The 13,312-nt window shown below is 36.1% G+C and overlaps 1 protein-coding gene across 2 annotated transcripts in view; it reads right to left on the bottom strand.

Annotated features, from left to right (window-relative positions):
- LOC145666320 (DNA-dependent protein kinase catalytic subunit-like) overlaps positions 1 to 13,312 on the bottom strand; it is a 289,438-nt gene that overhangs the window by 66,583 nt on the left and 209,543 nt on the right. For both annotated transcript variants that reach the window (XM_081733421.1, XM_081733422.1), the window contains 4 exons: positions 10,804 to 10,993; positions 8,544 to 8,725; positions 3,902 to 4,047; positions 7 to 218 (listed from right to left, as the gene is read on the bottom strand). In XM_081733421.1, coding sequence (XP_081589547.1) covers positions 7 to 218; positions 3,902 to 4,047; positions 8,544 to 8,725; positions 10,804 to 10,993 — 730 coding nt within the window. The remainder of the gene's footprint in view (positions 1 to 6; positions 219 to 3,901; positions 4,048 to 8,543; positions 8,726 to 10,803; positions 10,994 to 13,312) is intronic.

Here is a 13,312-nt window from a genome sequence, read left to right as displayed (position 1 = left end):
ACTTACTTTTGAACTACTTGTTCCGCAACACGCCCACCTTTATCTTCAGTAAATGTGTAGTGCTCACTGCTCAACTGGAAAGGAATATATAAAGCTTTGGGATACGACTTCGCCAGACGACACACTAAGTCCTCCAAACACGGAGCTATTGGACTATCGAGACACGCCAAAATTTGACTCATCCAACCAAGAAACATCCATTCTGGAACATCAGCACTCTGGAAATATCCATGATTTATATTTTTAAATTGTTTTATTTATGAAGATAAACTTGTATTAGTAAATCTTTTGTTAATTTGAATTTCTGTTTGGAATTATTCTAAATTGGAAAGTTTTCTCACGATTTGTAAGAATTGTTATCGATAACACTTACAAGCCAAAATAGAGTTCTGACAATTAGAAACTAGTTTAATTTTTATTTAATATAGCATTTGCATTCATTCATCTACAGTAGAGCGTCGATTATCCGAAGGAATTGGGGGACATGGGTGTTCGCAAAACTGGTTTGTTCGGATAATCGAACGGTACATGTTTATTTGCCAAAAAGAAGTACTGTACAGTAAATTTATTCATAAAAAGAAGTGTGCTGATTGTTGAAACACAGCGACTGGCGGCTTGGCCGGTCAGCAGCGCCTTATGAAGGCCCCATTAGAAGTAATGATCCGCCAGCGGTGGCTCAGTGCAGCGACTACTGTGGGAAACTTGGTTTGGGAGTGAGGGGGATGATGGACGGTAGGGTGGGAGAGTAACAGGTGCGAGCGAGTACACAGTTCGGTTAAGCGGTCGTTCGGTTGATCGGCGTTCGGATAATCGACGCTCTACTGCATTTCTTATTAGATTCACTGATAATAATCAGCATTATACAGGGCAAGTCAAAATGATGGACCCGATTTCAGAAATTTATTTTGTGAAATCTAATAAACAAATGTTATTGTGAGACATACGCTTCGAAAGGTTAACCTTCAAAGTTTAGTTTCCACTTTCTATCGCTACGAGTCAGCAGTGAGCAGTTAAGGAAAATGGCGCTGACTGGAGAACAGAGATCTTTCTTTGTGCTTGATTATCATGTAAAACAAGTCTGTGATTAGCGTGCAACGGCATTTCCGTACCAAATATCGGAGAGACCCACCTACGGGGAAAGCCATTCGTAAGTGGTATGAACACTTCAGAGCTTAGCGTCGTGCATCACAGCAACCTTACTAATATTGACCGAAACATGCTACAAAATATTTGACAGGAGATAGACTATTGGGTTGATGTGTGCCGTGTCGTGAGATATGTTCACAGAGAATACTTGTGAAACGTTTGAAGAAAGCTCCGAAAGTTTACCTTTGTTTATTACATTTCACAGGAAAGAAATTTCTGAAATAGGGTCCAACATGAATTGTCCTGTATGAATAAATATTAAGTATAGATTAATGAGTAATTTGAAGCTACGGAAATACAACACACAACTTTTCAATCTACGATATGAAATAAGTGATTCTATTTCTATCTGCAAATGCTATTTCATTATTAAATCTCTACCATCAAGCTAATTAATGCTAACTCAAATTATCATTCTTTTGTACAGCTAAATAGAGAAAACAACATGTACAGCTGGAAAAAGATCTGTTTTATTACTAAACAGATCTAATATTTACTGTAACTCTCAATAGACACAAATAAATTTGATAAATGAAAATGTAAGATTAGTGTTGGGACTCAACTCCGGTGCTCTAACTACAAAGCTATCCGAATTCAACTATTGTTACTACATATAATAATCCAAATTACTATTAATAAAAGCTATACCATGACAGAAAGGGAAATCAAGAAACTAAATTTGTATTCTTCGTAATTTTCCAATTAATATTGTAATATAAATTCCTAACACTGCAGTTCCAGTGTTTACAAATAAAATTAACACTACGTTCAAGTGTTTACATATAAGATCAATCCTACGTTCCCAAATTTTAATTAATATAGTATTAAATATTATTCATTTTGCGAAGCAACCCATAGTTATGTGTACTTCTGTTATAAATTGTTAAATTTAATAATAATCATTTCATCAGTTTATTTTCATTTCTTCAAGTAAAACATATCATAATTAATGAAATATTCAATTCAGTTACAACAAAACTTTTATTTATGTTGTACATTCTCCGATAGCTTGAGTAAACATGTATATTCTTATTGTCATTGCAAAAGCTACCAATAAATATAAGACTAGTTTCCATTTCTTCCTCATACATTTCTTTCCGCCTAGCCAAGAACTTCCTCGTTCATTGCATGCAAATGTCATTGTTCCGATCAAACAAAACGACAGAGGACACTTTCCAAGTGGTATTCGTAATGAAGATTCGTTAGATGTAACATCGACAAAGAGAGGCACACAATACCATTGGAGGCGGCTTCGTTCCATACCTTTTGAGTTACAGTTCTGAAGGTATATCGCCACAGAAACAGTTTGCCAGAACATCTGATTCATCATGCAGAGATGAAGAACGACGCTCATCGTAGATTCGATTCAAGGCCCCTAGCAGATTGACAGGATTTCATTCCAGATGTCAACCAGCCGCAATTTCTCCTCTTTCCAACTAGAAAGTGGAAGACGCAGGAAAAACTCCTTTCGTCATTCCAGACGACAAAGACGACGCCAGTCACCCAGGAACTATGCAGGCTAATGCTCACCCTTTATTACCACAATTTTTACCTATTTTATTTTACCTCGCCTCTCGAACTAGTCATTTTTAACAAATTAAATTACTTGAATTTTATTCACATTCAAACATAACCTTTAACAGTTAACTTCCGTGCCGGACATCAGTTTTCATCCTCATGTTTTACATCCCTTAGTTTAGCTTTTAGCAGTTGTAATCTAAACTATTAACTGATGCTCCGTTCACGGAACGATTTATACATCAAATGAAACAACAATAGTGTAAAAACTTAATATATCCTTCTACTAAGTAACCAAGTAATTAGCTTATGAGATTTCTATATGTACGATGCTAGGTTCGGACCCTACATATAGTTCGGATTCCCTACTAGACTGAAGGTCATAGCCTCGATGTGAAGCTCACAAAGGAAAAATTAATTGATTGATTGTCTAGACGTTAGCGACGTGCCTACGTTCCCGACACGATAAGCCTAATAGCTCACACATGCTCTTCATTATATTTATATATTTATATAAAATCAAAATAAGACTACTAAGCATGTACAATGTTAAATCAACAATAGCACTGTCGATTCAAACACAGAATCTATAACAAAATAAAAAAAATAAAAACAGATCGTGAAAAAGTTAAAAGAATAAATAACACAACAGAAAACAGGTACCAAAAATTATCAATAGTAATAAAATTGGTAAAAAGAAAACCTCAGAGAACGTTAAATACTTCAATCGCACGAATAACTAAATAATAATAATAATAATAATAATAATAATAATAATAATAATAATAATAATAATAATAATAATAATAATAATAATAAAACAGAAAATAAAAATCCATGTGTTGATGAAATGAAATTTCACTAACCAGTGATTATGCTCTTCAAGCGAACGAGATGGCCACAATTACAAATATATGACAGCGAAATAATTGCTGAAATAGTGAAAATGTTCGTTGTTTGTCTATCTGAAGAGTTATCTACATGACATGACAGATGTTAGTTGATTTGGATATTAGCGTCCCGCTCAGCACAGAGAATACAGTTTAACGTGGGATCTGAACTACATGAGCTCCCAGCAGTTTTTCTATTACTGAGTTGAGTGACTGTTCTTTATATACAACTATGCCTTCTAATAATTATCAAAGATTAAAACAAAACAACAACACGAAATATTATTTTTGAGTTTACACGAATTATAAAACGATCTACAATTTATAGGGAATTGTTATTTACTTACTTCAGTCTTAAATGTCTCACATAAATCTTCAGGTAATTCTGGTAATTGAAGAAGACAGGAAAAGAGCTGTCGTGCTTCCTTTGAACCATGCTTCATCGAGTTTAGTATGCATTTTACAAAATGTTCGCCGTACATTAGACGTTGTTCTGATCAAAAAGAGAGTATACACATTTATATAAGAAAATATGAAAAGTGGTTTATACAAAACATTATCAATATTAAAAATAAAATACAACTTCACAGACAAAAGAACAACGATTCCTAATATACAGAGACTGCCAGAAAAATGTATACACTCTTTTGTCATCCTGCATGAGAATGACTTGGGAATCAGAATGCTAGGAATGCACTTCGACAGCATTCTCAAACCTGATAAAACACTTCAAACGTACTAACGCTACTCAAACGTCAAGCGTGCTTCTGCCATTTTCTTATTGCACTAACCGTGCTGACAGTATCGATATCTGTTGAGCGAAAAACCGTACTACAACATAATTTTAACTGAAAACAATCGACAATGCTAGCATCCTGATTCAGGATGACAAAGAGTGTGTACATTTTGTGGCGGACTCTGTATTTACTTTGATTATGACATTCATTATTAATGGTAAAAGAACTAGAACAGCAGTAAAAAGTAAACGCTCCTCTTAAGAATCCAAATAATATATATATATATATATATATATATATATATATATATATATATACACAGTGGACTCTTTAATTCGAAGTCCAAGGGGACACGAAAAAACTTCGAATTATCCAAAATTCGAATTATCCAACAACATTCATTTTCACATATATAACAACAAACAAACCAAGGTACTGTGCATCAAAAACATATTCATATGGTGTAGACTTTATCTTTAAAGCAGCTTATTATTTGCGTGATCGAATACCACAAACTAACAAACGACATTGATTCCACATAATTCAAATTACGTGTACAATGGAAAATATATTTAAATACAACACTACAACATACATTGAATAGCCCAAACAATTGAACGCCAGTAACAATTTGAATATTCTGTTCTCACTTTTAAGAAGTCGTGAACCTCATTTGCTTAAATTTGATTGTTTTTGTATGGTCAATTAATCTTGAATTTCATGTATTGCGTGGAATACGATATTAGTAACATTTGGTTAACTTTATCAATAATTCATCTTAAATTTTCAACCAATTCTGAAACAAGATGAAATTGGCACAGGTTCTCTATCTTTACTTCTTCCCCAAGTCATCTTCATCATTACATAGATTTTCTATTTATCTTTTGTAATTCCCTATGACTGCATCTGGATAACTGAAAACGCGTTAAAACTGTATTTCTCTGTTTTCATATGTCCAACATTAAAAATGTTCAACTGTATTTACTTCGAATTATCCAAAACAAAGGTTCAAAAGTTCGATTTATCCACGATTTTTTACTATTGTTTTCAATACAGTTTTCAAAGGGAATGGACTTCTGTTCGAATTATCCAAGTTCGAATTAACGAGACTCCACTGTATATATATATATATATATATATATATATATATATATATATATATAGATAGATAGATAGATAGATAGATAGATAGATAGATATACATTAATTTTTGCCATTAGGGTTGTCAGTCCTTGCAATTTATAGTGATCATCTTTATTTTGAGCCAATTTTTAAAACATCCATCTTATTTTGCTCAATGAACTTGGAAAGGCGCATTTAATTTCCATTTCGGCATTTTCTCTTATTTTACGTTATAATGGATTCTTTAATCATGTTTAAACCTCATCTGAGGGAACCAGAGCGATAACATACTCTCATAGATTTTGTTTATATGTCATGATAATGCTCCAGCCAATGAATGTGTATGTGCAGGCGAAATGAACAAAAATTTGTATGACATGAGGGGTTCGAGATTACCTAATAGCCTGGGTTCTAGACCTGTACGCGGGGCTTCGTGATAGAAGCGAGAAAAACGACATCTTATTGTGAAAGAAGGTTGCGTAACATAAAGACTTGCATAAACAATTCTTAATATTTAGTGAATATTTTTTCTCTTTTTCCTTTTATTTTATGTGCAGATAACTTTGTATACATTCAGATTGCCATTAGTGAAGCTGTCAATACACAAGTGTTGGACGAATCCCAAGTTCGATTCCCGAGTTTGGATATCACGTTGGCTTTTTTTGCCACCCGCAGTAATCACAATAAATGTTGTGCTAATGTCTTGCATTTCCCTTTTCTCAACTTATTACTCGGGATAGTCCTTATGAAATTCTTATATACACAGAGTGTTTCAAAACAACACTGACAACGTTTGGGTGATGATTCCTGACACCAAGGTAAGACAAAAAGTATAGACCAATCTGGGTGCAGAAATCCGTCATTTCGGAGTTATAGGTTACTGAAAACATGAACAAATTGACTTTAAAGGTTCAAATCTCCAATACTATAAGACCTACCGTAGTCACATCAAGTCTTCACTTAGGAACTAATATGTACCCCTTCCAAATCCGTGGTTGAGAATCATACGGTACTTCCGCCACAATTTTTATAGAGGTAGTTACTGAGTACTTCAAATTATATGCCCGTAACCAAATTTCCTCTATAAAAATTGTTTGCGTGAGTACCTTACGATTACGAAACATGTATTTTTGGATAGCGCACGTATTAGTTCCTAAGTGAAGTCTTGATCCGACTACAGTAGGTCCCATAGTTTTGGAACTATGGGCCTTTAAACTTCATTTTTTTCCTGTTTTCGGCAGCTTAAACTCCGAAAGGAAGCATTTGTGCATCCAGGCTGGTCTATACTATTTTGTCTTAGCTTGGTGTTAGGAATCACCTCCCAAACGTTGTCGGTGTTGTTTTGAAACGCCCTATATATAGGAGCTACGACTAAGTAAGAAGTACTGTGAGATTAACACGCCAAATTCCTATTCGGGTTGGATTACAACAGGGTTTACCCTTAAGTTTGTACCTCTTGCATCATTATAATGGGTTCTGTAACTCAAGATGTGAGTCATCAAGCTCCCTGGTGTATCATGTTTGTCGATGATATTGTATTATATAATACAAATAAGGAAGAAGTTGAAGGAAAGTAGAGATTTGGAGAAAGTCTGAAAGGCAGACGTCTAAAAATTAGTAAATAAGAAAACGGTATATCTCGAGTTTAACAGAGAAGGAAATGGGGAAGCAAGGCTACAAGAAGAGAGATTGAAAGAAGTAAATAATTTTAAATATTTAGGCTGCTCTATGGGTAAGAATGGTGATTTCAATGTGGAAATGACGAACAGAATGCAGGAGGGACAGTGAAATTAGAAGAAAGTATATGACATTTTGTGTGAACGCAAAATCACGGTAAAAACTAAAGACACGATTTACAACACAGTGGTTAAGCCACCAATGATTTATGAAGCAGATACACAAACAATACAGAAAGTGCAAGAAAAACAGTTGAATGTTACCGAAATGAGAATGCTGCGCTACATGTGTGAGATAACCAGAAGAGACGGAATGAGAGAGTATGGATAACACTGAAAGTTATAGAGATAGCTAAGAAGATCGAAGAAAACAAGAGTGTAGAAGTATGGCCATCTAATGAGAAGAACAAACGACGATTATGTGGTCAGAACAGTGATGACAATAGAGGTGGATGGAAAGAGAAGTAGAGGGTAAACAAGAAGGAAATGGATTGACATGATTAGGGAAGATTTCAGGGAGAATAGTCTAACAAGGGAAGAATTCCGGGACACAGGTTTATGAAGAACATTCATAAGAAACGTCGAGTCCACGTAAGTGAGAAAATATGGGGAGAAAGAAGGTTCCAGTGAACAACGGTGTAGCTGATCAGAAATTTTTCACTCACGAAATATTGTGGACTGATGAGTAGTGTAGACTTGAAATGAAATGAAATCTTTCAGTTTTACGTCCCACAGTTATGTCGGCTAGGCTAAAGGAGACGGTGATGATAAATGAATGAAAATGGTGGAATGAAGAAAGTGGAAGGAAACGGGAGAACCTCGAGAAAACCCACGCAAGCGGCGTTTGTTCATCACAATGCTCACTTGGCGCGAGCTGGGATCGAACCAAGCACCCCATGTACCAGAGGTGAACGATCTACCACTGACCCACCGCGGCCCCTGTGAAAATAAATATCTACGAGAGATAAATTTGACTGTGAAAATAATTATTCTTTAAAATAGGACACATTCCTTCTTCAAATATACAATATGCGTTAGATATACAAATTTCGAAATTTCTTTCTTTCACCAATTATCAAGTGTGACCCGAATTTTAACTGCGAAAAGTTCGCAACCCTATTTGCCATATAAGTAACTGATATTACTGGGAACCACTTTCCTTCAACCCACACAATTTATTTTTTTAGTTTTATAAAAATATTATGACAAAAATTGCAAAAAAATAAATTAGGTTTGATACAGCACGTTTTGTTCCACTCTGAAAGATAATGAAGTACCACAATTAAAAAAGATTAAATGTCACATAAACTATAAAATAACTGCAATTACAAAATCAATAAATAAGTAATATCAATCTCATATAACTTTTAAACTACTAAAACAAACACAAATACGAAACAAGTACAATAATTACCCAAGATGTGAAACCTAATATGTATAATAAAATATTGTACCTGCTTTACACGTTTCAAGTGCCTCTCGACAATATTTGGCTAGGCGTAAGTTTGTGTTTGCGAGACATTGTTCCGTTTCTACTATACTGCCTTGAGTAGATGAACCCTGTCCAGCTATACTGATGGCATTTTGAAGGCAACCAAATGCAAAATTTTCCAAAGCTTCCACCATCGCATCAACACTAAGAAAAAATATATTTAGTTTAAATAATAATAATAAATAAAAGATTTATTTATTTATCACAGTTTTAAAGTAAAGAGACACAATTCTAAATTTCTAATTGTAGGTCTAAGTTGAAGGCGAAGCACAAATTTGTTAGTATTTTGAAAAGACTCTAGGCAGTGCCGTGCCGTGGGAGGGGCGTAAAAATTGGAAGGAAAAAACAAAAGAGAGAGGAGGAAAAATGTTACTCATGTTAGAAAAATGCATGTGTACATATATAACATGGAAGGAAAAAAAGTAATAAAAAGTGCTCAAAATCAAGGAAAGCTTTTTTTTTTCTTAAATTATTTTTTTAAAATTTACTTACGCTTTGCGGCTGGTCTGTCGACGACTCATATGTACGAGATCGCCGTAGTATATTCTCGTACCGGGCGCTTATTTTCCACGGCACGGCATTGACTCCACGCTTAAAATCAAACCAAGGAACGTGCACGAAAATAATATCTATTTAGGTTTCCTCAATAAACTTAAACATATATGTTGCGGAAATTACTGAATTCACTCTAGCTTCCTAGTTACTTGCAATTTCCCCCAATCAGGAATTGACAAGAATAAAGCCACTTGAATCATTGTGGAAATGCATCTATTTTTAAAAACCCACGGGCTTATGCGTAGGCAGTACTCACTGTGGCTGTTGAATTTTGGCATTACTGCACTAGGTGAAGAGTTTATCGTCTACTTGGTGGTTCAATAACTGTTCAGTCTCTATACTTCACTAGCACCAGCCTCCTTAGAAGAGTTCATAATAGTTCTTTGTATTTCCAATAGAGATATGTGGTTAGATACTGTTTGTGAAGTCTCTCCGTACACTGTGAACACTGTTTTTTGCGCGTCTAATGCTCGAAGTATTTCGTGAACTTACACACGGTTTCACTCCACTACTGTTCATTGCATTTTTTTACGCTCGAGGTATTACGTGAACTTACACACGGTTTCGCTCCACTACTGTTCTTTGCGTATCTAACGTTCGAAGAATTACGTGAGCTTACACATTGTTTCACTTCACTAACTTTTCGTTTACTTCTCCAACACAAATCAAAGGAAAGAGTCCCTGTCCTTGAGTCAGAGCTTGTATTTATTCTCTCTTTCGTTGCTTGGGATTCGGCTTCGGTTCCCACCGCTGAGTGACCTCAATTAGTCTTCATAGCTTGGGAGTCGCTTATTGTAATAGTTTTTCCACGATGATTCTTCCTATATGTTACCACTACTCTGCATTGGAATTCGCCTCCTTAACATCTATTGAATGCTGTGTAATCGAATTTATTGCAAGAAAGCAAGTATCACATTCACTTCCTGATTGGAAGAAAATCGGTTGAGAACTGACGCGAAAGATGATTACGTCATTTGAACTCCTCATAGACGTTTCCATGAGAGACCATCTATATATATATATAAATGAAAGTGACTATGTTTCTGACTTAATAACTCTTGAACCACGCGATGGATCTCGATCAAATTTGCCACATATATGAGGTTCAGACCTGGGAAGGTCTTTATCATTTTACTTTGACGGTGCAACTTAAGGGAGATGGAGAGGAAGATATTTAAAAATGATTGAAAATGACCGATATTAGTGTCGAATTCATAGTTTTCTGGGTCGCTAAGATGAACAGTGACGCTTCCGATGCCGTTTAAATCCAAATTCTGCTCCGCAACTTGGGACAGAGGGCATAAATATACATATACACAAATGATCAAAAATGACCGATATTAGTGTCGAATCCATAGTTTTCTAGGGCACTGAGACGAACAGTGACACTTCCGATACCGTTTAAATCCGAATTCTGTCTACAATAGTAATATTTAATATTTTTAAGACAAGAAACATCGTCTATCAGAGAGCATTTTAGTAATAGTAAAAAGTGACTGACTAACGGAACTTATTACTAATTTTTCTTACTTTAACCCAGCGAAGGAGATAATTGTCGCTAGTGGTTAAATAAAACCTAATTTCTTTCATATCTGTTTGCCTATTCTTCAAAGCTATTATTTTACTTTTAACAATGTAGTGTAGATTTAACACATATATATACATACCCAGAACTTGATATATTTAGCCTCTTCCTCACTTTAGCATACTCTGTGGAATTCACTTCCTTTGATGTAGGGGGTGTTGCTTGAATGCAATTAGAAATCTTCTTTGTGACATCATACAAACAATCCTTCAGATGGATGTTCGATGCAGGAGACACCTGATCAGTAATATGTCTGTCCTTTAAAACTGGGTCTGAAACAAATCACACATATATTTTCTCGATTTCGAGATTGGACTGAAGCAGAGATGGCGCGGCTCAATGAAAACTTGACCCATGACCCATTGACCCACGACCCACCACGCACCGAAACTCATCGTCATCAACTCTGACACATGATCCACGCCATCCTGTCCACTGACTAAAGAGTTTATACTTGTAAATTATCAGTAGGCGGAGTTTGAATTCCTACGGTCAATCACTCAAGCCCCGCTCTTATTACAATACCGGTGAATGTGACCTTTACGATATAAAATGGTAAAATGTTTGTCACGGGTCATATTACGATGCATTTCAATTTAATTATCACATATAATTATTTCCTTGTTGAATTACAGATATTTTTTTAGTGGAAAATAGGATGAAAATCTCAAATCAAGATAAAGTAGGCCAACGGAAAAGAGAGTAAAAGTAAGAAAAAGTAAAGCCAAGTAGTAAGTCCTATCGCTATTATTACAATTACAAATATCAATAGGGTTTATCCAAAAGGGCCTGAAGTTCTTTTTTCACTTAGATATGCTTATCTCTGGTAAGTAAATAGAAACCAATGGAAAAACAAGAAAAATGGATGTCTTGAAAGTAAAACGTAGACCATTTCACCAGCGTAAAGAAGATGCTGACTACAATGCACTCAGCAGAGTGAGTCGGTGGATCACGTCCTGTTGACCCACGACCCACTGACCACTCACAAATCTTTATCCACGACCAATTGATCCACTCCATCTCTGGACTAAAGATTTTAACAAATGCCGAAATAACAGAATCAAGGGAGGTATTGGCGGGAGGGAGGGATAAAAAGTTATGAGAAAATTTTATTACTTTACGAGCCCAATAAGTTAGGAAGATAAGACTCAGCATACGAAATCCTCATTACAATATGCTGACAAACGACCCAGCGCATTTAATTTCCGTTTTTAGGAAAGGAAAGGGAGTATTTTCTATTGTATTTTTCGTTACACTGAAAGCGACGTTGCCTATTTCTCGTTATCACACCAAGAGACAACGGTTAAATAGTTTGAAACTAATTTTAATCTACCTTCTGCTAGGTTTTTCATAATGATAGTTTGATTAAAGAATTATCCTAAAGGGGTAGAGAGTATTCAAAATTTGTGCAACAAGCAGAGTATCTCATAAGGCCTTCAAGTTAGGACGATGAAACTAGGTATATAAACTTCTCGTAAAAATATCTTGTTTTAGTTTCCAAAAATTATCGTTTTAAGGGATGAGCAATGGTACGGTATTTTCCATTTCTTATGCCTCATTGAAATTGACACTGACTGTTGTTTGTGATTACCTCACGGGAAAATGGATGAACAGTTTGAGATGAGTTTCGGAAGATAATACATACTTCAAGCTGGATTTTTAACATGTCACTTTGAAGGGGAATATCCTATGTGGAACGTCCCTTAATATATGGATGGTGGAGATAAAGCATGTACGAGGGACGTTCAATTTATAACCAGAATTTCATTTTTTTACAGGTGTTGTTGTGCGCAGCTTGGCGTCCGTGTCGCATCCTGTGATAGGGTAGTCCTGACACTTTGCTGCTACAACGGGCAGTTGAGGAGATAGAGTCTCAGAGAGCGGCGATGGACGATAGCAGCAAGCCTGGCACTGTGAAGCTGACAGCCACAGTGGAGCAGCGCCGCATCATCATGTTCCTCCAGAAGGAAGGCGTGAAACCTGCTGAAATCTTCAGAAGATTAAATGTGCAATACGGTGAAGAAACTCTCTCTCTCAGTCACAAGTATACATGTCCAACGATCATCCATGATCACTTTCGGAAATTCACAGCCAGATGGGTCTGAAAAATGCTAACGTTTGATCAGAAGCAGTGTAGGAAAAACGCCTCGTCTCAGCATCTGCAGCGATTTCAGAGAGAAGGCGAGAGTTTCCTTGCAAAGGTAATCACCTGCAATGAGAGCGGATGCACTTCGGAGTCAAAGTGCTCCTGCATGAAGTGGAGGCATCCAGACTCGCTGCTGCCGAAAAAATTCAAGGTACAAACATCCGCTCGCTAACTGATGCTGATGGTATTCTGGTCAAAGACGAAGCGATATGCACTGATTTCCTGGTACGTGGGGCTACAATCAATGCGGTGTACTACAGCAACCTTCTCCGAACCAAAGTCAAAGAGGCTTTGAGTAAAAAAACGGCCACAAACGTTCAAGGATGGCGTCATCATCTTGCGCGCCCTCATACGGCCACGACAACGGTCACAGCTATCACCAAACTTGGTTTGGAGATTCTAGACCATCCCCCGTACTCCCCGATCTGTAGCCTTGCAACTTCCA

This window comes from Thermobia domestica, chromosome 12 (assembly GCF_964235325.1).
Source record: "Thermobia domestica chromosome 12, izTheDome1.hap1.1, whole genome shotgun sequence".
Classification (NCBI taxonomy): Eukaryota; Metazoa; Arthropoda; class Insecta; order Zygentoma; family Lepismatidae; genus Thermobia; species Thermobia domestica.
The sequence above is the reverse complement of the archived record's forward strand: the minus strand, read 5'-3'. Positions and strand labels throughout refer to the sequence as shown.